Here is a 27462-nt window from a genome sequence, read left to right as displayed (position 1 = left end):
TGTGTACCTCCCACATCACAGGAGTGAACTCTCAAATGCTGTGCTCAAAGCTGTTGTGTCAAAGCTGCTGATGCACATATAAGGGGGTTTGAAACAGTTAATGTGCTTGCTCTTGTGGTGATTGAGGGGAACAGTAACAGCTGAGCAAGTCTTAGCAATGTCTTAGCAACAAGGCAGGATGGGGATAGGAAATCTCTGTGAGTTTTTCACTCAGGCTTCATAAGCTACGTATATGGGCTACATCTATAGCAAGAGTATTGTTCAACTTTGGTCAAATCTGCACTTTTTTTTTATCTACAGATGCCCCTTATCTGCATAGGCAGTTTTTTGGTAAACGTGAACTATGTCTTTAAGCTCTTTTTTTTTTTGTTTTGTTTAGAAACGTTTTTATTAAGGTATAATATAAAAACAGGGTGTACAAGGAACCAAGAGGACAATAAGTACATTTGTGAGATAATAGAATAAAACAGCTTACATGTACATCTCTCATGTTGCCTTTGAACAGAATAGTAAAATAAGCAGTAAACCCAATAATTGGGGAGGAAAATAAAAATAAAAAAAATAACAGAGAAAACTAGAAACCATGATATTCAAGCTACACAAATGTAGGGGTTGTAATACAATTCGACCAGAATACAAATTACATCAGCGTAATGTGTCCATAAAGGTGAGTATCATAAATGTCCACTGTGCAAGTTATATCAGACGACTTTAGTCCATCTGGGCATCAGGAGCAGGGACCGAGGGATTCTCAAGTCCTGTGCTAAGCAGGTGTGTTGTCCATATGCCCCATTTGCGATCAAAGATATGCATGGAGTCCAGGAGGGTATGGTGTATCCTTTCCATCTTCTTTAAGGTCTTTTAATATATCTGGGGTCAGCAGAGGAGAGCAAAATAAATCCCAAGAAATTCTTTAAGTATATAAACAGTAAAAAAGGGAGGACAGACCATATTGGCCCCATAAAGAATGAGGAAGGACATCTGGTTACAAAGGATGGGGAGATGGCAAAGGTATTGAATTTCTTCTTCTCCTCAGTCTTCACAAGGAAATCGGGGGGCTTCAGTAACCAAAACTAGTGTTTGTCCTCATGACACATCACAGGAAGCACCCTCATAGCTAACAGAGGACAGAATTAGAAATAGACTTGGGAAACTTAACATTAATAAATCACTGGGACCAGATGGCTTGCACCCGGGGTACTTAGGGAACTCAGTCAAGTAATTGCCAGACCATTGTTCCTAATTTTTACTGACAGTTTACTGACTGGAATGGTACCAGTGGATTAGAGAAAAGCCAATGTAGCACCAATATTTAAAAAGGGCCAAAATACATCCCTGGGAATTAGACCAGTTAGCCTAACATCAGTAGTATGCAAGCTCTTGGAGGGGATGATAAGGGGCTATATACAAGATTTTAGTAATGCAAACTGTATCATTAGCAGTAATCAGCATGGATTCATGAAGAATCGTTCTTGCCAAACCAATCTATTATCCTTCTACGAAGAGGTGAGCTGCCATCTAGATAAAGGAAGGCCCGTAGACATGGTGTATCTGGATTTTGCAAAAGCATTTTACACAGTTCTCCATAAACTTTTAGTGTACAAAGTAAGATCCATTGGCATGGACCATAGGGTGAGTACATGGATTAAAAACTGGCTACAAGGGTGAGTTCACAGGGTGGTGATAAATGGGAAATACTCAAAATAGTCAGGGGTGGGAAATGGGGTCCCCCAGGGTTGTGTTTTGGGACCAATCCTGTTTAATTTGTTCATAAACAACCTTGAGGATGGGGTAAACAGCGCAATCTCTGTATTTGCGGACAACACTAAGCTAAGCAGGGCAATAACTTCTCTGCAGGATGTGGAAACCTTGCAAGAAGATCTGAACAAATGAATGGGGTGGGAAACTACATGGCAAATGAGATTTAATGTAAAAAAATGTAAAATAATGCATTTGGGTGGCAAAAATATGAATGCAATCTACTCACTAGGGGGTGAACCTGTGGGGGAATCTAGACTGGAAAAGGACCTGGAGGTTCTAATAGATGATAGGCTCAGCAATGGCATACAATGGTTGCTGCTGCTAACAAAGCAAACAGAATATTGGCATGCATTAAAAAGGGGATTAACTCCAGGGATAAAGCAATAATCCTCCCACTCTACAAGACTTGGTCCAGCCTCACCTGGAGTATGCTGTCCATTTCTGGGCACCAGTCCTCAGGAAGGATGTACTGGAAATGGAGCGAGTACAAAGAAAGGCAACAATGCTAATAAAGGGCCTGGAGGATATTATTTATGAAGAAAGGTTGCAAGCACTGAACTTATTCTCTCTGAAGAAGAGATGCTTGAGAGGGGATATGGATGAGGATGTGCAATTCCCTTCCACAGGCAGTGGTTTTAGCGGGGGGCATCGATAGTTTCAAAAAACTATTAGATAAGCACCTAAACAACCACAACATACAGGGATATACATTGTAATACTGACATTTAGGGATGGGCTTTATGTTCGGGTCGAACATAAGTTCGACTCGAACATTGGCTGTTCGTCGAACAGCGAACAATTTGGGGTGTTCGCGGCAAATTCAAAAGCCGCGGAACACCCTTTAAAAGTCTATGGGAGAAATTAAAAGTGCTAATTTTAAAGGCTTATATGCATGGTATTGTCATAAAAAGTGTTTGGGGACCTGGGTCCTGCCCCAGGGGACATGTATCAATGCAAAAAAAAGTTTTAAAAACGGCCGTTTTTTCAGGAGCAGTGATTTTAGTAATGCGTAAAGTGAAACAATAAAAGTGTAATATTCCTTTAAATTTCATACATGGGGGGTGTCTATAGTATGCCTGTAAAGGGGCGCATGTTTCCCGTGTTTAAAACAGTCTGACAGCAAAATGACATTTCTAAAAGAAAAAAGTCATGTAAAACTACTATCGCTAGCGCCGGCTATAATGAATTGTCGGTCCGGCAATACACAAAAAAAGTTCATTGATAAAAATGGCATGGAATTTCCTCACAGGGGTATCCCGAACCAAAATTAAAAAAAAAATGTGTGGGGGGTCCCCCTAAATTCCATACAAGGCCCTTCAGGTCTGGTATGGATATTAAGGGGAACCCCGCACCAAAATTTTTTAAAAAATGGTGTGGGGGTCCCTCTCAAAATCCATACCAGACCCTTCAGGTCTGGTATGGATTTTAAGGGGAACCCCGTGCCCAAATTTTTTAAAAAAATGGTGTGGGGTCCCACCAAAAATCCATACCAGACCCTTATCTGAGCAAGCAACCTGGCAGGCTGCAGGAAAAGAGGAGGGGACGAGAGAGCACCCTCCCCTCCTGAACTGTACCAGGCCACATGCCCTCAACATTGGGATGGTGTTTTGGGGTAACCCCCCAAAGGTTTTTGACAAGTCCTTTATTAATTTCTTCTTCTTCCATCTTCTTTCTTCTGGTCTTCCTTCGGTGTTCTTCTTCTTCCTCCATCTTCTTCTTCTCCATCTTCTTCTTCCTCTGCTCTTCTTGTCCCGCATCTTCCTCTGGCTTCTTCTCCGCTCCGTCCGCACGATCCACCTCAGTGGGAGTCTTTCGCTGTTTGACACTTCGGTTCTTCTGACACTTCTTATATAACAGAGGGCGGGGCCACCTGGTGACCCCGCCCTCCTCTGACGCACGGGGACTTCCCTGTGGCTTTCCCCGTGTTGTCAGAGGGGGCGGGGTCACCTGTTTAGGGTCTGGTATGGATTTTGAGGGGGTCCCCTACGCAATTTTTTTTTACATTTTGGCACGGGGTTCCCCTTAATATCCATACCAGACCTGAAGGGCCTGGTATGTAATTTAGGTTTACCCCCACGCATTTTTTTTTAAATGTTGGTTCGGGATTCCCCTGTGGGGAAATTCCATGCTGTTTTTTATCAATGAACTTTTATGTGTATTGCTGGACCGACAGTTCGTTATAGCCGGCGCTAGCGATAATAGTTTTACATGACTTTTTTCCTTTAGAAATGTCATTTTGCTGTCAGACTGTTCCAAACACAGAAAACATGCGCCCCTTTACAGGCATACGATAGACACCCTCCAGGTACGAAATTTAAGGGAATATTACACTTTTATCGTTTCACTTTAAGCATTATTAAAATCACTGCTCCCAAAAAACGTCCCTTTTTAAAACTTTTTTTTGCATTGATACATGTCCCCTGGGGCAGGACCCAGGTCCCCAAACACTTTTTATGACAATAACTTGCATATAAGCCTTTAAAATGAGCACTTTTGATTATTCATGTTCGTATCCCATAGACTTTAATGGTGTTTGCGTATTCTAACTAATTTTTTGCCTGTTCAAATGTTCTGGATGCGAACCGAACCGGGGGATGTTCGGCTCATCCCTACTGACATATAATCGCACACATACTGTAGGTTGTACTTGATGGACTTGTGTCTTTTTTCAACCTCACCTACTATGTAACTATGTAACTTTTGAAATACTTTCAAATACCTTTTTCCCCTGTCTTTTTTTACTTGAGCTTTGAGAGTTATTGGCACAGGTCCAGGCCTGTGTACACACTGCTTTATTTACATTTAGCTCATCTACATTTTCCCCTGCTACAGTACAGTGAAGAAAGCTTTGTGTTTGAACCATGACTTCATTACCAGGATCAATAAATATTGAATTATATACTCCAAGGCCCTCATGTAGTCACTGCATATCCACATCACAAGCTGCTGGAAGAAGCCAGCATCTGCATAGATTTTCTAAGGGTGGCCATACATGAGTGAAAATCTGGCTGGTTCAGCAGACCTAGCAATCAACTTCTATACAAACAGCATGTCAGGTTTTTCACAAGCGATTAGTGCCGCCAAAAACAGCGCTAGTAACTGCAAATTACAAAAATAATGATATCACTATTATTGTGATATTATGATGGTACTGTGTATTGGGTACATCAAATAACATAAGGTAAAAAAAAACAAAAAAAAAAAACAAAATGCATTTGTTTAGAAAACAAGTGACTAAATAAAAATGTAAAATAAATCCGTTTGAAAAACAGATGCCGCCAACAATGGGATTTAGGTCTCAGCATATAGCAATATTAATACAAACACACATGATATATTCAAGTCCAGAATAGGTATAAACGTTCCTCAAGATGAATCCCATAAATCAATGATAGCAGACTTACAGCCCCTCAGTTCAGGGGATTGCATACAGTCACCTGAAATACTGCCGTTGTAGCAAGAGAATAAGGTGGAACCTGGACTGCTGTTAATGGGATAAAGCCTTGGAAACCGCAGACATCATATTTCACCCAAAAAACATAAGGAGAAAAACAGTGTAATACCGTAGGAAATTGGTCAGGTACGCATAATAGCGCTACTCACAGAATGAAGGTTATGAACAGGCATTCAGAATGGATCCGTGGTCACCGCTGTATCAGCGTGCGTTCCACCGGGAACAGGAAATAGCGTCACTGGTTGGTAACGTGAGCCGGATATTGCGTTGACGCGTTTCGCCCCTCCTCCAGGGCATCATCAAAGACATAACATCCAGCCCACCCATGGTCTTTGATGATGCCCTGGAGGAGGGGCAAAATGCGTTGACGCAATATCCGGCTTTATCCTTTCGGATAGACCTTTATTCGAAAGGTCTGAAGGATAAAACATATCAAGAGTGACATCAGGAACTTAATATGTACAGTCTGGAGGTAAGAAGGGAAAGGGTTGAGATAACTGAAACCTTTAAATACATCAAGGGGGTGAATAAGGTTCAAGAGGGCAGTTTTTTTTCAATATGAAACCAAAATCAAGAACACAGGAACTGGAGGAAAATTCAAAACTAATCTTTGAAAGTATTATTTTACTGAAAGGTTAGTTGATGCTTGGAATAAACTTCTAGCATTCTAGCAGAGAAATTGAGTCAGTCAACAGTAATTGTTTTCAGACATGTTTGGGACAAACATAGATCTATACTCAGACAATAAAATTAATGAAAAAAATAAATAATTACAAAATGTATAAAAAAACAGGCAGGCTCAATTGACCACTCAGTCTTTTCTCTGCCATCACTTTTCTATGTTTCTACCTCAGCAGGGAGGATTCCCCTATCCACATTGACTCTGTGGATCGGGGAATTGGGTAATTTTTTTCATTCAACCTGCTGGATGATTAAAGGAGTTTTAAAGGCAAAAGGTTTTTCATCTTAATGCATTCTATGCATTAAGATAAAAAGTCTTCTGTGTGCAGCAGCCGCCCCAGCACCCCATAATACTTACCTGAGCCCCATCTCTGTTCAGCGATGTCCATGAGTGCCTCAGCCGTCCGAGACTCTCCCTCCTGATTAGCTGAGACATGGCAGTGGCGCCATTGGCTCCCGCGGCTGTCAATCAAAGTCAGTTAGCCGATCAGGAGAGGGGACGGGGCCGAACGGCAGCTCCATGTCTGAATGAACACATGAAGCTGCAGCTTGGCTCGGGTGCCCCCATAGCAAGCTGTTTGCTGTGGGGAGACTCAACAAGAGGGAGGGGCCAGGAGCAGTGAAGAGGGACCGAGAAGAGGAGGATCCAGGCTGAGCTGTGCAAAACCACAGCAATTGAGCAGGTAAGTATAACATATGTGTTATTTTTTTTTAAAAAGGACAAGACTTTACAATCAATTTAACCCCTTCGCGCCGACCATACGCACATTTCCATTCATGGCTTGAAGGGGTTAAACAGGGGTGATGCTTGCAGCTGCAGGCATCACTCTGGTACCGTTTTTTAGAGCCAGCGGTTGGCTTTTTAGTGATAACAACCGATGCAGCTAAAAGGCGCTCAGCTGTTATCCTAAGGAGCGGGAGGGGATGTCCCCCCCTCCTGCCACCTTCTGCCACTCTTCCCGAGCCTCCCGTCCCACCGGGAGACCCAAGGCCACCAGCCGGGCGTCCGCCGCCCAGGCTGAGATCTGGACAAAGAACCAGTGGTTAGCTTTCTTGGGATAACAACTCGGCTGTTATCCAAAGCAGCAGGAGGGGACATTGCACGTCCAATGGCTGGCCAGAGACCCGAACAAAGCTGGAATCAGCTTTGATCGGGTCGTGGATCTAGTAATCCAGTAAATGATGTCATGACATCACTTCCGGTTTACAGAAGACTTAAAGGAGCCAAATTTGAAAAAAATGACAGCATTCAAAACCGCCGAACTTTTAAGTGCAAAAGAGGGGTTTGTGGTCTTATAGACCCCCGATCCCTCCAGAAACAGTACCCGTAATTGCCTATTACTGTGACAAGGGATGTTTTCATTCTTTGTGACAGCAATAAAAGTTTTCAGAATTTTTTTTAAAGGGACAGTGTAATCTGGAATTAAATATAGTAGAAACATATTGCTAAATATTTTCCATTCATTATAATCAAATACCAAATACCATTAATTAGGGGCTTTCTTTTACTTCGTATTGTGAATGCGAATTATTAATTTATTTATTGGAGTATATATCTATTTTGTTTATAGAGTTTCTGTCAAGTCATGGCACAATTCATTATCATTACCTATTATTTTCCTCATGGTTTTTAATGTGAAGATGTTCCTAGCAATGCGGAGATATTCTGTTCAGAATCTCTGAAATTAAAAACATGGCATTAACATAAACATGATTATAAAGACTGCCTCAAGGAACACTTTTGTAAAGTATGTTATCTAATGCAGTTTTTGTTTTCTTTCTTTTAATTTATTGTTTCTCATATATGTCATAAAGTTATGAACAATCCATTTTCCATCATATTATAATATAAAAATGTGTATCTTTTTCTTTTTTTTATACTTAAAGAGGTATTAAACCCAAAACCAAAAATTCAACATATAGCAGCTTACCAGTCATTAGATGTGATGGCTGCATTTGTTTTTATTTAGGCTTTTTTCTCTTTGCTTTCAATTGGTTAATGTATGGCCTGCCTAACTAATTGAGGCCAAACTCCAGCTCACACTTTTTAGGACATTGCAGCAATAGTTTTTTCCTTTTGTGATAAAGGTTTTATATAATAAATAAAAGTTGATGATTGTAAGCACCCCATGTCAGTGGTAAATGGTTTGTCTTAACTATCTAACTGCTACATCTGCAGGACAGTTGTTCTTAAAAATAAAATAAAATAAAATACAACATACTTACTGGTCAGATCACCAGGTGAAAATAAAAGAATTAAAGCCTAAAAAAAGAAAACTAATGCAGCCATCACATCTAAGAATTAGTAAGCTGCATTGTAATAAATGTTTGCATTTTGGATATGATACCACTTTAAAAAGTGTCTGTCTTGCTCTTGAAGATGACATGCATGATTCAGCACTGGTTATTATTCACTAGAACTAAAGGGCCAAGCACAACCCATGAAAAATAACCCCACACCATAATCCCCTCTCCACCAAATGATTTGGACCAGTGCACAAAACAAGGTCCATAAAGACATGGATGAGCAAGTTTGGGGTGGAGGAACTTGACTGACCTGCACAGTCCTGATCTCAACCTGATAGAACACCTTTGGGATGAATTAGAGTGGAGACTGTGAGCCAGGCCTTCTATGCCATTAATGTTCATGTGCGTTGAAAGGCAAGTGTCCCAATACTTTTAACAACATAGTGTAAGTTTGACATAGTATGAAACACTTGCAATCCTATATGACAAAACTCAAGACTGGAACGGGAGAAACAGCACATCACTTTCTCTCTGCATGCTGAATAAGAAGTTAGCATCCTACAAAGTCACACAATCTGTCCCAGTGTTGTAAAAAAATTAAAAAAAAAGCTGGAAAAATCAGTGATCCAATGACGCATGACAGGAAAAGACAATGTTGTGATGTTCTGCACACATACTGTATAAAAAATGCATCCAGTTGCCATGTTTAAAAGGAAAATGATTTTCTTTTTTTATTTTGGCAATTTTAGAAAGCAATGGTTGAAGTGAAATGTTACATTTAAATAGCATAAACTTGCTGATTGACTTGTGTAGACTTGTGTAGTGAAAACTAGTCTAATAACTGGCTTCTGTCGAATGGTCATGCAGGAAAAAATAAATCAGCACTTGCAGCCAATGGCTTCAGTACTGATTTGTGTTTACTTGCGGGTGGGGGCGGGACCCTCCATTATCAAAATACAATAGAACAGCGGCGGAGATCCCTGCATCAACACAAGAGATGTGAATGCAGGGATCTCCCCTGTTGTTCTATTGTATTTTGATAATGGGGGCTCCATTAATTTTTTTTCTTTCAACTCACTGGTTGCACAGAAAAAGAACTGTGTGTATACCCTGATTTAAAATCCAAAATATTTGTGTGTGTGTATGGGGGGTCAGTATGACAAGAATGCATTTACCGTATTTTTCGGACCAAAAGACTCACTTTTTCCCCCCAGAAATATGGGGGAAAATGTCTCTGCATCTTATGGTGCTAATATATGACAGGAACCGCCCCCCCGTCACCGCTGGAAACGCCCCCGCCGCCTGCACTGCCCCCCTGCCGCCACCACCAGAAGAGAGGCAGGAGAGTGGGACATCCAAACCTCCCATGGATGCCTTACACAGAAAACAGAGCATTCGGCCACTCGGGCTGCTCTGTCTTCTGTCAGGCAGATGGGATAACATCAGGTAAGGCTGTGTTTGTGGTATTTGTCACTCTGCATTATTGGTCACTCTGCATTATTGGTTACTCTGCATTATTGGCAATGGTCACTCTGCATTTTTGGTCACTCTGCATTATTGGTCACTCGGCATTATTGGCAATGGTCAGGCTGCATGTATGGCAACGGTCACTCTGCATTATTGGCAATGGGCACTCTGCATTATTGGTCACTCTACATTATTGGTCACTCAGCATTATTGGCAATGGTCACTCTACATTATTGGCAATGGTCACTCTGCATTATTGGCAATGGTCACTCTACATTATTGGCAATGGTCACTCTGTATTATTGGTCACTCTGCATTATTGGCAATGGTCAGGCTGCATTTATGGCAGTTGTCAGGCTCCGTTTATGGCAATGGTCAGTCTACATTTATGGCACTGGTCAGGCTGCATTTCATGGGCACTGATAAATATTTTGGTTTGGTTCAGAATATGTTTTTTCTTGTTTTCCTCCTCTAAAACCTAGGTGCATCTTATGATCAGGTGCGTCTTATGGAGCGAAAAATACTGTACTTATTTTACACTGTGCCATAATCACATTTGATGTACATTTTAATTGATTTTTGAATCCAGGATAGTATGTGGAAAAAGTTAAAATTCATGTTTATTTTAATACTGGGGTGTTTCTGATGTGGCTAAAATAAATGTCTTTATAAAAAAAAAAAATGCTATAATAGTATACATAGAGAAAATGTATTCATTCACTTATGGTACTGAAGCTGCCAACTATTTAGCCATTGATCTTGGTTTTCTTCAGGTTTCAGCACTACAGAAGAATTTGTGTATGAAATTAGGTATGAATCTGAAGAATCAAGATCCCAGCTAGAACCATCTGTGGGAATTGAACTTGTTAGGAAAGAGCGTGATACACCATCTGGGATTGTCACTTTAATTTTCAACATCATTTTTGCACCCAACAAGTCAATGAGGTAAAGTGTTACATATGTAGTATTTTATTGTGAAAGTAATAGCTGATCTTGTAATAACACAGCATATATGGACTGTTCAGTATTCATTTTAATTAGTGCCATGTAAAACACTTGTACAAAATGAAATGAGGATAAATGAAATCATTTGGTTACTTTTCAGTAGATGAACTAGCTAAATATTCCCTCTCACCTTGCAATGCTATATACTGCTCAATGAAAGAAATGCAATGAATATGGTAAAAAGGCTAAACTTTGATACAGTATATGTTCAATGCAGTGTTAACAAATAAAGTGTTTTAATGTTCTTATTTTTCATACACCAAACCACTGCTTTCTCACATTTCTATACTATTTCTATTTTCTCATCTAAAACTAAAATCTTTGCTGAAAATTTAGGTAAGGTATTACCTAATCACAAATCATAGAAATGACATGGCTGTTACCCAACCTGACAGTTTTCTCATGTCTACTGTGATGGCTCATGGTTTGGAGCTCTTGGGAGAACTTTGACTGGGTGGGTTAGAAAAATAAACTGGCTGACTGTTTTTCTTCCCTGAAATAAGCAGCAGTGGTCATGTCTAGCTGTATGATCCTTTTTGTCTAGCTGTATGACCCTTTTAACACTGGGGTGCTTTTCAGGCATTTTAGCGCTAACAATAGCGCCTGAAAAGTGCCTCTCATGCCTCCCCAGTGTGAAAGCCTGAGTGCGCTTGCAGGACTGGAAAAAAAAAAGTCCTGCAAGCAGCATCTTTGGGGCGGTGGGGGAGTGGTCTATACACTGCTCCTCCACCGCCCCTGCCCATTGAAATTAATGGCCTGCAAAGCACTTCGGCAACACCGCAAAATGGGCACTATTAACCCTTTCCTCGGCCACTAGCAGAGTTTTAAAGTGCCCCACTACGGCCGAAAAGCACCGCTATAGCAGCGGTAAAGCCTCTCTAAAACTATGGGCACTTTACTGCTAATGGACCCGTAGCCCCAGTGTAGAACGGAGTCTAACTGCTCCCCCACCCCCATTCAAGTAAAGTTGTGATATATTTAGAGCTGAACTTGTATGTTTAAGTCTTCTGTCAGACTGAATCTGACTTTGAAATGTCAGTCGCATGTCAATGCGACTTCTGGTTTGACTGTAACCACTTCGATACAGGGCACTTATACACCCTCCTGCCCAGACCAATTTGCAGCTTTTAGCGCTCTCACATTTTGAATGACAATTGCGCGGTTGTGCGACGCTGTACCCAAACTAATTTTCGATCATTTTTTTCCCCACAAATAGAGCTTTCTTTTGGTGGTATTTGATCACCACTGGGTTTTTATTTTTTGCCCTACAAATAAAAAAAAGACAGAAATTAAAAAAAAAAAAAGTTTTTTTTAGTTTCTGTTACAAAACTTTGTAAATAAGTACGTTTTCTTCTTCACTGATGGGCACTGATGAGGCTGCACTGATGGGCACTAATGAGGCAGTACTGATTGGCACTGATGATGAGGCAATTCTATGCAGCACTGATAGGCACTGATAGACGGCACTGATAAGCAGCACTGATGGGCACTCATAGCCGGCACTGATGAGCACTGATAGGTGGCACTGATAGGTGGCACTGATGGACACTTATACAGTAGGTGGCACTGATAGGTGGGCAGCACTGATAGATGGCACTGATAGGCAGCACTGATCAGGAGGCACTGGCAGGCATCACTGATGGGCACAGAGTGCCATCCCTAATGGGCACTGATTGGCATCCTTGGTGGGCACTAGTGTGGGCTTACCTGGTGGTCATTGGTGGACATCCCTGGTGGTCATGGGTGGGCATCTCTGGTGGCCATGGGTGGACATCCTGGGGGCCTGCACTGATAATCAGTGCAGACCCCCCATCAGGAGAGCAGCAGATCGGCTCTCTAATCGCACCTGTCTGTGCCGCTTTTCCTGTTTACACGGTGATTGGCTGTGATTGGACACATCTGATCACCTGGTAAAGAGCCTACATCATAGGCTCTTTACCTCGATTGAAGATACGGTGTGTCAGACAATTTGGACATTTTCACTTAGGGGTGTACTCAGTTTTGTTGCCAGCAGTTTAGTCATTAATGTCTGCGTGTTGAGTTATTTTGAGGGGACAGCAAATTTACACTGTTATACAAGCTGTACATTCACTACTTTACATTGTAGCAAAGTGTCATTTCTTCAGTGTTGTCACGTGAAAATATATAATAACATATTTACAAAAATGTGAGGGGTGTACTCACTTTTGTGAGATACTGTATGACGCCCAGTCAGGATAACAAAACCACTTTCCGGCCATCATTCTGCTATATGGTGGGCAGGAAGTGGTTAAAGACATCTGTCCAATTTCATACAAAGATATCTATGCAAGTCGCACCTGTACTTGCAAAAAGTAGGGCAGGAACAACTTTCAAAGTTGGTGTGACTCTGATGGAGTTGGAGTCGCACCGATTTCACCTCTTCCATTGTGGACTGGGGGCTAAAGCCCAAATCCATCCCCAAACTTTTTAGATTGTTTTGGATTGAGTGGGTAAAAGTCAGAGCCTCTGTCTGTTTTTTAATGCCATCTATGTCCCTACTTTGAAATCTTCCCTGACTTCCTGACGTCATAGGAATCAGGATACAGACAAAAATACATTTTTAGTAGCTTGAGGAAGAACTTTCGAAAAAGTTTTCACAATGCTGTCAACCTGTGCTTTTTGTTCCACTGGGAACATTATCCCCCTACCTCAATTTCTTGGATAGGTATGCCAAGAACAGGAAGGGTGGTCGAATTTCCCCAAAGGGGGTCACAGACAGCAATAAAGAACCTGACAGAAATGTTAGTACTTCCTCATTATATGAAAAAATGAAAAAGCATATGTGGATTGAGTTATGCTTTAAAGAGATTTGCTGGTTTTGCTCTTCTGATTCGTATTACTTACATTTTTGTTCAAGTCTAACAACTCACTTGAATGGTGCTCATAGAACACTACTGTATCTAAATGAATGGGATACCAGACTTCATCAGCAGATGGTACCCTGAGTGGCACCTAGTCATCTATAATTGCAGTTCCCAGTCAATACTGCTCCTAGTCTTATTACAAGGAGTATTCAGAAGCAGGGATCAATTTCTAGAATTCCACACAGAGCATAATGTTTCACTTTAACTGCATTATTTGCTGTCCAGAGAGTTGTGGAAAAATAATGTATAATGGATTTTAGATTTTCGTTATATAGTTAGCACAGCAAAATATATTAATGTTTATTTTAACTATTGTGTAATTTGACTAAAGGTTGTCTTGTATTTGTTAAGTTCTGTTTTAGGCCTCATGCACTTGGGCAATTTGGCCCATCAGCATCAAATCATGGCATTTTTTACTGCCCAGGAGGCACAGGTGCAGTGGTCAGTCCCACTTCCCAGACCTGTAAAAATCAAAATCTGAATGGCTGCGTTTCGAGCATACATCCCTAAACACATCAAGCCAAGGCTTTTTTCAGCCTGATCTTGACAGGCTGCTGGCAGTGGAGCTGAATGTGGCACCTTTGCCTCCCAGGCACCTGAAAATACTGAGACTTGATGGTGATGGCCCAAACTGCCTGTGAGTATGTAGCTTTAAAGTAATGTGTCAAAAGAGCACTATGGAAACTGCTGTTGCTAGTTGACTGCCTGTTGTGGTGACCCTCTAGCTTTCAATACATTGAAAGCCACTGACCTGGAGCAATTATGCAAATTGAGAAAGTGTAAAAAAGTAATATCTAAATAGTTGTAAATAACAATGGGCAGAACACTCGCGAACGTGAACCCCATTGAAGTCTATGGGAGCCGAACAGGAAAAAGTGCCAATTTTGAAGGCTTATATGCAAGTAATTTGCCATAAAAGGGATATGGGGGTTTGGGTACTGCCCTGGGGGACATGTATCAATAAAATTTTTTTTTTAAATGTTTGTTTTTGCAGGAGCTGAGATTTTAATTATGCTTAAAGTGAAAAATTACATTAAATATAGTTCCTGAACCATACCAGGCCACATGCCCTCAACATGCCCACATGTTGATTGGGACCAGGGCCTCTTCCTGACAACCCTGGGCTGTGGTTGTTGGGGTCTGCAGGCTGGGGGCTTATCGGAATCTGGAAACCCCCTTTAACAAGGGGGACCCCAGATCTGGGCCCCCCATGTGAATAGATAGGGGTACATAGTACCCCTACCCATTCACAAAAAAAAGTGACAAAAAGTAATAAACACAAGAGACAGTTTTTGACAAATCAGTGTTAATCCATTGTCAATCATGCCGCCTGCCAGCCCGAAAAATAAAACAAATCAAAAACGCTCCACCTCCCGGGAGGCCTCCTGCCGACTGCCTGCTCTGCACTTTGACATGTCTTATATAGGTAAGGGGCAAGGCCACCTAGCTACTTCACCCGGTGGCATAGGCCCCTTTTGATGTCATGGACTGGTACATGCTGGGCATGTGATGTCACGTGGGGGCGGGCCAATGGGTGTCAAAGCTAGGTGGCCCCACCCCTTATCTATATAAGAAATGTCAAATCAGAGGAGGCATTCAGCGGGAGGCCTGCCAGGAGGCGGATCGTTTAAATTTTTTTATTTTTCAGGTCAGTGAGCGAAGTGATTAACGATTGGATTTACATAGAGGGACACTATATTTATTTATTAATAAAGGATTTGCCAATAACTGTCTCTTGTGTTTATTTTTTGCCACCTTTTGGGTAAATGGGTAGGGGTACTATGTACCCTATACTCATTCACGCAGGAGGGGCAGGATCTGAGGGACCCTGAAAACCACAGCCCAGGATTGTTGGGAAGAGGCCCTTGTCCCCATCAACATTAGTATTTTAGCACCCACTATCCTATGTTAAGGAGGGAAGAGCGCTCGCTCCCCCTCCCTTTCTTGACCTGCCAGGCTGCATGTCCGTATAAGGGTCTGGTACGGATTTTGAGGGGGACTATTTTTTTTTCACATTTTGCCATGGAGTTCCTCTCCTAATCCATACCAAACCCCAAAGGGCCTAGTATGGACTGGGGGGCCATGTCATTTTGTTTTTTATTTTTAACCAACACTTTTTTTATTGTTAAGCTGTCAGCGGGGAAACCCATTGATCATCGGTTGTTAAGGACACCGCGGCCGGCTTTCTGGCCCTGTTGCTTAACAACCAGCATACACTACACCCTGAGTGGGCAAAGCTTTGCCCAATCTGGGCGCAGAATGCACTGTGCAGCGCTCAATGCATTGCAGGGTGTTCGTCAGGGTGAACACCCTGCAAATTCAGGTGTTCGTTGAGTAGCTGAATGGGCAAATGTTCAGGCAGAACTGTTCACCCATCCTTAGTTGTAAAGTTTAAAAACAAGAGGGTCCACATGGCAGCTAAGCATTTAGCATTTTTGGAGGTCAGCAGTGTCTATGTTTCTCTCAAAACATTTTTTTTTTGGAGGTCACATACACCCACATGTGTAAACCAATTCACTAAGCCATATTGTTTATCTTTTAGAACCGTTGCCACATTAGTGGTACAGTGTGTCACAGGAGGGATATGGAAATTCCCCATACAGTTTGTTGCCACTGAACCAAATGTGGATGATGTTATTGAGATTGAGGCAGCTGGTCTAAACAAAGAGTCCGTTGTTGGCTTTCGACTGTCCAGTCAGACAAGGTAGGTGTATTAACTTTTAAAATTAGTAGTATAAATATGATATATGTTTGTTGCGAAGTATGTTAGTAGCAGTAGTAGCAGGAGTGGTAGCAGTGAGGGAGTATTAGATAGATTCCTTTCTTGGGGAACTCTAAGGTATTTCCAGACTATCAGGGAGATACAATGCTTACAGTATGTTCAGTGCCCTACCCATGGCCATCTCAGCCTTGGGAGCTTCCCAAGTGACGTTTAAATACCTGAAGATAAATTGCAAATGCCTTCCAGTTTCCACCTGCTTGTGGAGTCTATTATTGTCATCATCTACATAATTATGATTCTGTTGACATAAAGACAATGATAACAAAACCACATCATCTGCTTCTGCTCAATGCAAAGGAGCAACAGCTCCACTTCTTTTTGATATCATACACAGTAAGCTTAGAAGTCCTGACTAGAAATCCATTTCAAAGCATTCCACTTTGTTTGCGGTTTCCTTTTTTTTTTACTACAGTTAAAAAGTAAGCAGTGCTGGACATATTGCAGATGCAGGTAGCGTAGCCTCTCTCAGACCCACAAGGTTCAATGGGGCTTACGTCATGCACACTGTCAATGGTGGTGAGCCAAGTACTTTTTTGCTATCCTTGTGTGGATAGATGGATAACCTGTGAGTAAATATTGCTGAAAACCTCTGAAGACAGGAATAGCTTCTGAAGTGTTCCTGGTACACAAAAATGCATTATCAGAAAAGTGAAGTGTGATGTTATCATGCTTTGTCTAACCCCCCCGCCTGTGACAAAAAGTTGTGATTAGTAAGGAACTCACAAATCTTTAGTCAACTCACAGTCATGACTGTATATTTAAAAGTAGAACACATGGCTCTATATCCTTTTTATAGTGCAAAACTATTTTCAGGCTTGCTTTTGCAACATTTTTAATTCAAAATAAGTTAATCACTCATTTTACATGTATTGGGGTATATTCTTTTATATGAAATATTAATTGAGTAGGCATTATTATTTGATATTATTGTTATAATTGGCAAAGTTTTGTTAGGTCACATTTTATGTGTTGGTTATTTGTATGAATTTAATTCCAGGGGCCAGGGAGGATTAGATGGTGATTATGACTTTACACACAACTGTATTTATTTTGTTTCTATTGCATTTGGATTTCTACGCATTGCAGTTAAAAGTTGTTTAAGGTCAAAAGGAGCAACTCAATAGAGGAAGAAATCTTATTATGCAAAATGGCTATTTAGCTATTTAAATAAATCCCAATTCCACCAGAGTGTTGTGTTTTTATGTTGGAGAAATGATTTCCTCTTCGGTGCTTGCTCTTATTTGAATTATACAAATGACATCAACAGTGGTATGAGTTTTTTTTTTAACCCTTGTAAATATATAAATTTACATTTCTTATGGAGGATTTCATGTGCTAGCTATAAGAGAAAATGCCGTATTTTGGCCTCCAGAAACAAATATAAATGATGTACCACAGAGATGGATATAGGGGAAAAAAAAAATAAAAAAAAAATCACTGTTCAGCAAAATAAGTCATATGAATTATCCCCAAAGGTATATGTTGAGAAGTCTGCATATGTAATACCAAGTCACTGCCTAGAATGTAAATGTGTGTTATTATATATTACTTTTATTACTTATTAAATGTGACAGCACTAAATCTCCCTGGTTGACCGTGGCCTTTGGCACATGCACCATTATGTTAAACTTTATTTTACAAGGGAGGGCAAAATACAATGACGATGTCCAAAGTTATCCGTAGCCATTCCACCATGTGGATACATTTTAATTGCATTTAGTGCTTTGCAAATGTTCAGTGGCTTTGTTTAATACATTTTATTTGGGTATTTCTTTTATAATGATGTGATGTTTCTAAGCATTTATGCTGCCTTGTTATCCCAGATCAGAGTGGTTGAGGTTCTACAGGTAAACAGGGCATGTGCCTACCATATGGCCATAGGCAGCCTGGCCTATGATCTACTTTCTACTTTATGCCAGTGTATAGGAAAATTAAAGTGGGGTAGAATTTAATGTATTGGGGCTTATAGGGTCAATTTTTTTAATGCTCCAAACCTTGCTGTGTTGTCCTGAAGAACCAACATTAAAACATAAACTGGGGTGGAAGGTGTGGTTGTGTGATTACTAAATTTGTCAGTAGTGGTGTGCATTATATAATCATTAATTTTGCGCCCTATATTTTCTGAATATTTAAAGAGGTTGTAAAGCCTTAAGGTGTATCTTATGCATTAAGGTGAAAAACCGTCTGTGCTTAAGCCCCCCCAGACCCCCCATTTTTCTTACCTGAGCCCAATTCGATTCAGCAATGTGCACAAGCGCAGTGGCTCCAGTTGCTATCTCTCTCCTCATTGGACAGATTGATAGCTCCCGCTGCTGCCAATCAAACCCTGTGACACGGGAGCAGGGGGCGGGGCCAAGTCCCCTGTTTGTGTGAATGGACGCAGCAGCAGGGCTCGGGACCGAGACCTCACAGGTGCCCCCATGGATAGTGGTTTTCTGTGGGGGCACCCGATGAAGAGGAGGAGCTTGGAGCACAGGCAGGGAACCCCAGGAGAAAAGGATCTGGGCTGCTGTGTGCAAAACCATTGCACAGAGCAGGTAAGTATAGGCATGCTTGTTATTTTAATTAAAAAAAAAAGTTTACAACCACTTTAACTTGAATTTAGATTTCTGTCTCCTTTAGATTTAGCCATAATCATTCTTGAAGAACTCACATGGCAAATTATTCATTCAAGTTTGCTTGATTTGCTTGTATTTTGTTGTTTTTAGCAACATAAATAGTGTTCCCATAGAGATTTTTCCTTTTTTTTTTGTACCTGTATGGCAGATACAGAGGTCTCTTTCTGTCTCTTGTTTAAATGCAATGCAGCTCATGTCTAGTAAACTGTGACAGCTTCAGCTAGTTGAATCATTTAAAAATTAAAGGTATTAAAAATCACCTGGCAACTTCTAACTGCCACAGTAACAGTGATTCTGTAAGGTGTATGACCTTTCTTTATTTCCCAGGGCACAAAAATGCAGGGTGACATAGGTGTAATGGTATTTGAGGCCAACTTGTAGTGACAGATTGAATTGCAGCTTGCTACTGACATTTTTTATCCTGTAACTAATCAGTGCTTTAGAGAGAAAAAAATTCCCCCTGATACTTCTTCATCATTCACTGCTGAAATTACTCCTGTCTAGTTTTCATTGTATTTATTTGTCAATGCATTATGCTGTATTTTGCTAATGTTAATTTGTTTTAAGGTAAAGCCTAACCTCAAATGTTTTTATTATTATACCAAGGTACCCAGAGCTATTCAGCGCATACTTTTTAGTAGGCAGTGACTTGGAGTTTTCCGTGTTTCCACAATCTGGAGAATTATTGCCTATTGGAACTGCTGGGACTCTAATTACTGTTGGATTTAAGCCTACAATGTACAGTAGGAAACATAAAGCTACTTTAGTAATACAGGTAAGCTGCATTAGAAACACATGGAAACACTTTGTTTTTAAATTAACAAAAATAAAAATAATATCTACATGCCATAGATATCAAAATAAGACATATTATATATTTTGAGCTCATGCTTGTTTATCAGAATATCTAAAGCAAGAACTGATTTTCTTTGCATATCAATCTATTAGCCACTCATTTCAAATATCTCTTCCTTTTTATAAGTACATTATGGAAGATTTTTTTACTACAACACTAATCAATCTGGGGCCCATCCTCAAAGTTATTGTAAATGCAATTTTTCTTTTATTTAATAACAAACAGGTTTATACTTACTGCCACACAGCAGCTCCGAACCTTCTCTTCTTGAGTCCACCACTGGTGCCCCTCTCTCCTCCTCTTCTTAGTGTGGCAGTGTTCATAGGAAGCCACTTTTATTGTGGCTCAATCCATAGACACAGACAGTGTGGCTTGCCCCCCCATCTCCCTTGTCACAGGATTTGATTGACAGCAGTGGGAGCCAGTGGCCTGTGATACCAGGAAGCGAGAGAGAGAGGAGAGAGCTGCTGCAGACGGGCACAGCATTTTAGACTTACATCATAATGTAACTGTGGGTTCCATACCTTTATGTGTATATATATATATATATATATATATATATATATATATATATATATATATATATATATATATATATAGTGCACAAAAAGGGAGTCAGAGTGAGTTCAAAGGGCCCTGGTCAAATGCCTTATACCAATTAAATCAAGAACTTACTACATAGTTACTACATAGTTACTATGTAACTATGTAATGTTAAGATTGAATTCAAAACCCCTGTACTGAAAGGGCATTCCCCAAGTTTTACCATCTACACTAAAGTATGATGTCACAATCCTAGAATTTCACTATAATTACTGCAATTAATGCAACACTTAGTTTAATTAAGAGCAGTAGTTAATCAGTAGAAGGCCAGGATGGTTATCGCACAGTTTTCCCTAACATCAGTTGTTCTGAAGCTTTTGGAATGCTATCTTATCGCATGAGCGAAATTCCATTGTGTGTACATGCCACTTTAAATTAACCAATGTGTTTTGTATCTGCACAGACTTCAAAATTTTTCAGCTGCCACTGAACTCTTTCTGATTCTGAATTTACTGTATGTAGTATAAGAGAGTGAAAGGGAGAATTTGATTAGGACTGTATGGGCTTAAGGGTCAGAAAAGGAGAAGGAGGGGAGCTAGAAGTGCTTTTTTTGGGGGGTGGGGGGGGAGTTTGGATAGAGAGGGAAAGTGTTGGACCCTCTGTTAGGTTGTTACTGCTGTTTGAGCCTCCACTGGGGAGATTTTTCTTAACTACTTGTCTTGGTATACTCTTATGCCAGAACAGGAAGTGAGGGGAATCTGCCCAGCAGAACCAAAGACAAAAAAAATAGCAGTGGTTCTAACGTTCTTTATTTTATTTAAATAATGTATTTTTGCTGCTATGTTCTTGTTTGGAGCAGAATATGATGGTAATCCTCCTAAATGCAGACAAAATCTGCAGTAAAAACAGGGAATCTAATTCTTCTCCACTCTATCTAGAACAAAATGTTTTGGGCAAGGGTTCAATTAAGCCCCCTTTCAGATGTCTGTTCTGAAAGTGTGTAATGATCAGGATTGTTTAGTGCACATAATTATGTAGCTACATTAGCTTTGCTTTGCTCTGCACATAAATGACTCTACTATCCAAGGTCACTTATGTTGCTCATCCCAGTGGGCCTGCATGGGGGTATGCATCAAAACCGTTATAGATACAGCACTGCATCCTTGTCAGTTTCTGTTTGTACATAAACTAAGCGTTAAAACACATGGCACCTAAAGGAGGGAGGGCAACCAATTCAACCTTTACTTTCAACAGTCAGGCTCTGACAAGGTAATGGGCAAAACAGTACCAAACTATTCTGAGCAGTGGAAGAGCTCATTAATGCACACAGATTTTCCACAGTATGTGAAAAATCTCTACATGACTTTTTTTTGTTCCCTTTTTTGTAGAAAAGTAGAGAACAAATCTTTGAGAGGAAGGGACCATTTACTCACATCAGCTGAGTCAGGAAAAAGGTCATGGGGATCTTGATGCCTCAATGATGTTTGTTTTGAGATGTATAGGGGTTCAGGAGCTATCATCTTCAAATGTAGCTATGCATGCTTCCAATCCTAAAACAGAAGAACAGATTAAGTCAGGGGTCTTCAAACTATGGCCCTCCAGTTGTTCAGGAACTACAATTCCCATCATGCCTAGTCATGTCTGTGAATGTCAGAGTTTTACAATGCCTCATGGGATGTGTAGTTCCGCAACAGCTGGAGGGCCGTAGTTTGAGGATCCCTGGATTAAGTAATATATTATGAAAAAAGTCTCTTGCACAATATGACCATGCACTTTTCCATTATTACTGGATGTAATCCATGTGCAGTACATATACTGCTTATGGTGAATATTTAAAAGCTTAACTCAGTAGGGAAACAAAGAACAGAGAATACAACAGTAATGTACTTGGACACTGCAGTCCACATTTGATTTTAAAGCATCACAATTCAAATAATGCTTAAAATAAAGCTTCTACATTGAGCTCTGGACACATATCAATTGCTATCTTTACTGTAGATGCATGCTTGTCCCATAGGATGTTCTAACAATAATTCAGCTAAATTCCACCTCATTATGCACTAAACATATAGTGTGATAGCATAAAGAACCTTTGCAAGCAAGGCTAGCATTGTAAGTATACAGTATCACAAGGAGCAAGAAATACCTAAGTAAATTCCTTAGTGGTCTGCTGTCTACTAACAACATTTATCAGAAATACCAACACTTAAATGTATTTAATTTCAACACCACCACTTAGTGAACTGCATTCCAAACAAGAACTGGAGCTCTGCTTATTAACAAGCTCAAGTTATGGCTGTGACTAACTAGAAGGAATTTTCTATATAGCTAGTAGACCGATAAATGGATGCAGTACTTTTTGAGGAGCAGCTAGATTCTCTAAAACAAATCAGCCTATGATTGTGGATGATGCACACAATTATTATCCCTATATATTGTTATTATAATAAGCAAATCAAATAAATCAATGAAAATGATCCTCTAAAATACTGTATTAATATTTAGTAGTCATTACTATATCTAGACATTAAGGTAACTTTTGAAAGAATTATGGATACTGCCATTGCAGATATCTACTTTTTAGAAAGGCTCTTCACACCATGGCTTCCAATACCATCTCTATGCTGATGACGCCCAAGTCTATCTCTCTACCCCTGAGCTCATTCCTTCAGTCTCCTCACGTATCACTAATTTACTAACAGACATATCAGCCTGGATGTCACACCACTTTCTCAAACTCAATCTATCCAAAACTGAGCTCATGATTTTTCCTCTCGCACGTGCCCCTTTCCCTGATTTCTCTGTCGAGATCAATAGCACTACTATCAGCCCGTCCCCGCATGCCATAGGTGTAACCCTGGAATCTCAACTATCCTTTCGGCCCCATGTCCAAGCACTTTCCAAATCTTGCTGCCTCAACCTCCGCAACATCTCCAAAATATGCCCCTTCCTAACCAATGACACCACAAAGCTCTTAGTTCACTCCCTGGTAATCTCCCACCTCGACTACTGCAACTCCATCCTCACGGGATTACCTTCATATAGGCTATCCCCCTATCATTCCATCATGAATGCTTCTGTCAGGCTCATCCACCTTACCAACCGCTCAGTGTCTGCTACCCCTCTCTGTCAATCCCTCCACTGGCCACTGGCTTCCACTCACCCAACAAATTAAATTCAAAATTCGAACAACAACTTGCAAAGACATCCACAAATCAGCATCCAGCTACATCACTAACCTAGTCTCAAATCACCAACCTACTCGTTCCCTTTGTTCCTCCCAAGACCTCCTGCTCTCTAGTTCCTTTGTCACCTCCTCCCATGCTCGCCTCCAGGACTTTTCCAGAGCCTCTCCTATCCTATGGAACAACCTAATCCAATCTGTCCGACTATCTCCTACTCTGCTTGCTTTCAGATGATCCCTGAAAACCCTTCTCTTTAGAGAAGCCTATTCTGCCTTCACCTAACAACTGTACTTTTACTTTTGCCATCAGATCATCTTTCACAATTATTATCTTTTGTATCACTTGACCCTCCCTCCTAGATTGTAAGCTCTAACAAGCAGGGTCCTCTAATTCCTCCTGTATTGAATTGTATTGTAACTTTAAAGTCTGCCCTCATGTTGTAAAGCACTGCGCAAACTGTTGGCGCTATATAAATCCTCTATAATAATAATAAAGGGCAGACTGGGATTTTTCTGCGCTGGGAAAAACACTGGTCTCTGCAAGGGCACACAGAAATCAATTGTTTTCTATATGCCCTGATTCACATTAGAACCCAGGTGGCAGATGTGGAGGAATTTCTGCACTTTGCATGTCTGCATTTTTATGCATCACAGCTTGCTGTGTGTCCCTGCATTTCTATGCACCACAACTGAGCTGAAGTGCACAAAAATGAATGAAATGTCACTTTGTGACATTTTATTGATGGTACAAAAAAAGGTAAAAACCTAATGGATAGTAAAACCAGTGCACGCAAAATCTGGTGGAGCTGTACATAGTAACAAATAAGCTTCTAACTTCAGCTTGTTTATTTGAGCTTTGACAATAAAACCTAGAAGCTGATTGGTTACTGTCCACAGCTGCACCAGATTCTGTGTGCACTCGTTTTAGTAAATCTCCCTCTCAGTGTTCTTGTGTGGGTAGTGTGAACAAGCCCTAACTCTTCAAATCAAGTTACATTATGTGATGGACTGTGGCAAAGAGCCCTAAGCATAGCATAGCCCTTGCCATAGCAGCTTGACATGGATCATACTATTGCTGCTCTTAATTTCCTTAGTATATGATTTAGTTATGTTTTTAGTGAACTGCTAATCTAATTGACTGACCTTATTAGGAGACAATTTGTTTCTTACAGGGTCATATTTATGGACTACACAATATATAGAGCCCTTGAGATGGTTTTCTAAGGGAAAACAGGCTGTTCACTTTAAGTTTTCACTTTGAAAGGAAAATTTTCCTTATGTTTTTTTTTTTTTTTAACATACTTTTATTGAATGTTTAAAAAAAAAAAAAATTGCAATTATTCAAGTGCTAAAATTGAACTTTGTCCATATTTTGTTCATATACAGATAGGTACAGATGAGTGCGACTTAACATAGTCAACGCAGATATTACAAAAGCAGTAAAGGTAAAACCATATTAACATTGTGTGTAGGTAGATCCACAACCCATTGGTTATGTTGGACATGTCTCGAGTCCATCCAGGCACCCCTATTGGGGGCACACCGTCTGGGTGGGGGCATAGCCAAATACCACCACCACGGCATGGCTTCTTATTTTACCCAAGGTTGGTTGAGGTTTTACCCTTGTGAGCATAACATTACCCAAGTGCAACGTTTAAATGTATAAACCACTTTTCAGAAGTATATAAAGTAGAGTCTGAGGGTAAGTTGTGTTTGCTTAAGGGTCTAGCAAACATCACAGCAGTAAGGTAATAGAGGTGTCAGACAATAGGCAATCTTTCATAGAGAGAGCTTTGAGATCGGGTAATTTAATTGATTACTCTATATGGTGGGGTTTAGTTATTTGTATAGTGTGATATCTTGATGATCGTATTGTTATAAGGGGAGAAGGAGGGACCAGAAGTAGGATCTTAAGAAGGGTAAAATAGTTTTTCCCATGGAGGGGTAGGGAGGGGAACAGGGAAAGGGAGGTAGGGTTTCCATTCTCCTCCGCCTGAGGGTGTCAGAGATGAGTTCTTGGTTAGGCCAAAAGCTTGGAAATTTCCTTATGTTGGTGAATAAGGTGAAGCTCTGCTGATTTCATCATCCAATCATATGCAAGAAAAAATATATATATTTTTTTAAAATCTAGGCTTTCTTCTGCATGAGAAAATGAAAATAGACATTATGTGCTTGTATATACTGTATAGGGGTTGATTTACTAAAACTGGAGAGTGCAAAACCTGGTGCAGCTCTGCATAGAAACCAGTCGGCTTCCAGGTTTTTTTTTAAAGCTTAATTGAACTCCAAGAAGCTCCTTGCTGATGTTAAATGAAGGCAGAGAGTGGTCAACATAAGCTAAGTGTAAAATCAGAGGGTCCTTTTATTCAATAGAATGGAGGTAAAATTTGTGTTATTGCATTCTGAAAGGTATTTATAATTGTCTAAACTTTGATATTGCTTGCAGTATATCTTGATACTTCATTGTTCCCCCTTTCCAAAGAGGATGAAAGTACATGTTGACCATCCTACTAATAGTCAAAAGGTTTCAAAAACTAAAAAATGGGTTTATTTGGCGCTACCTAAAAACCTAAGTATTAGGTCTGTACCGGGATAGTCTTGCGGAGTATTTAAATCATAACACTCTTGTATATCTATATGGCATACAATATCATGGAGTCCATTCCCCATTCCCCATGAAATATTAAATATGGAGATGAGATGAATTATATGGGTGTATCCACACTGATATAATGATTAAAAGTGTGCAATATTGAGACCAATATAAGTATACATAACAATATGCCCCACAGCGAAAGGTTACAACACAACAAACCCTACTGGAGCTGGAGGCTATACCTCAATATGTGCACTATCAAAAAATATTCCATGTATTACAAAACAACCCCTTACATAATTATCTGCATACATAAACAATTACATAACCGCACATATGGTGTGCATCATGGGGTGGAGGTTGCTCACAGACCAATAAGAATATTGCATACAATGCACCTAGGTCACACTTCCTTATTCACAAGCCATATATAGATCAATTTATGAAATGGAAATCGCATACACGCATAGCAGTTCGTATTATTAAGAGTTGCAGCAGTTACATCTCAATAGAGTATAGTAGTCCCATATATTAACACTATGTCAAGTTAGGGGTTTCCCAAGGGTGACTTTGGTGCAGAGACAGTTGCCTGGTGACTTTGGTGCTCCCCCTTGTGGTTGCCTACTCACCAGCTCCCGGAACCCCTACTGGGGTAATGCGCCTGTAGTATATTAGGATGGAACTCTCTGCTTGCTGCTTGCTGCGGTGGGTGCCTTCGGTGTAACCAACTCCCCAAACCGCTTACAGGGGTAGTACGCCTGCAGTAAGATGTAGATGGTGCTGCTTTCTGCGATGGACGCCTCCTGTATATCCTATTAGGTGGAGGTATTGCAATCCCTCGTGCATCAAAAGATAATAAAAAGAGCTTCCATAGCGTAATAAAGTAAAGCCACTTTATTTAAAAAACATGTATAAAACAAAATAAAAAAAAAAAAAAAAAAAACGGACCGTTGCTGAGGACGTCATGTGACAAAGCGCGCACGACGGCACCACGCTCTTCACGTCTTCTCCGGGCACACGAGAGGGTGGAACGCTGTATCAGCATCTGGCTGTCATACCCCCCATCTCGTTCTATGCTCTGAAGGAGGGACTTTTAAATTTTGTCTATGTGTCAGGAACTATTGGTATCCTAGCACACTTTTAATCATTATATCAGTGTGGATACACCCATATAATTCATCTCATCTCCATATTTAATATTTCATGGGAAATGGGGAATGGACTCCATGATATTGTATGCCATATAGATATACAAGAGTGTTATGATTTAAATACTCCGCAAGGCTATCCCGGTACAGACCTAATACTTTTAGGTAGCGCCAAATAAACCCATTTTTTAGTTTTTGAAACACGCTTGACAGGGCACCTAACGTGGGTACTCTG

At 40.4% G+C, this 27462-nt stretch overlaps 1 protein-coding gene across 2 annotated transcripts in view; it reads left to right on the top strand.

Annotated features, from left to right (window-relative positions):
- The window catches only part of CFAP47 (cilia and flagella associated protein 47), a 769322-nt gene that overhangs the window by 718475 nt on the left and 23385 nt on the right, over nucleotides 1–27462 (top strand). For both annotated transcript variants that reach the window (XM_073614843.1, XM_073614844.1), the window contains exons 62-64: nucleotides 10384–10555; nucleotides 16043–16204; nucleotides 19507–19675. In XM_073614843.1, coding sequence (XP_073470944.1) covers nucleotides 10384–10555; nucleotides 16043–16204; nucleotides 19507–19675 — 503 coding nt within the window. The remainder of the gene's footprint in view (nucleotides 1–10383; nucleotides 10556–16042; nucleotides 16205–19506; nucleotides 19676–27462) is intronic.

Source organism: Aquarana catesbeiana, linkage group LG02, assembly GCF_042186555.1.
Source record: "Aquarana catesbeiana isolate 2022-GZ linkage group LG02, ASM4218655v1, whole genome shotgun sequence".
Taxonomy (NCBI): Eukaryota; Metazoa; Chordata; class Amphibia; order Anura; family Ranidae; genus Aquarana; species Aquarana catesbeiana.
The sequence above is the reverse complement of the archived record's forward strand: the minus strand, read 5'-3'. Positions and strand labels throughout refer to the sequence as shown.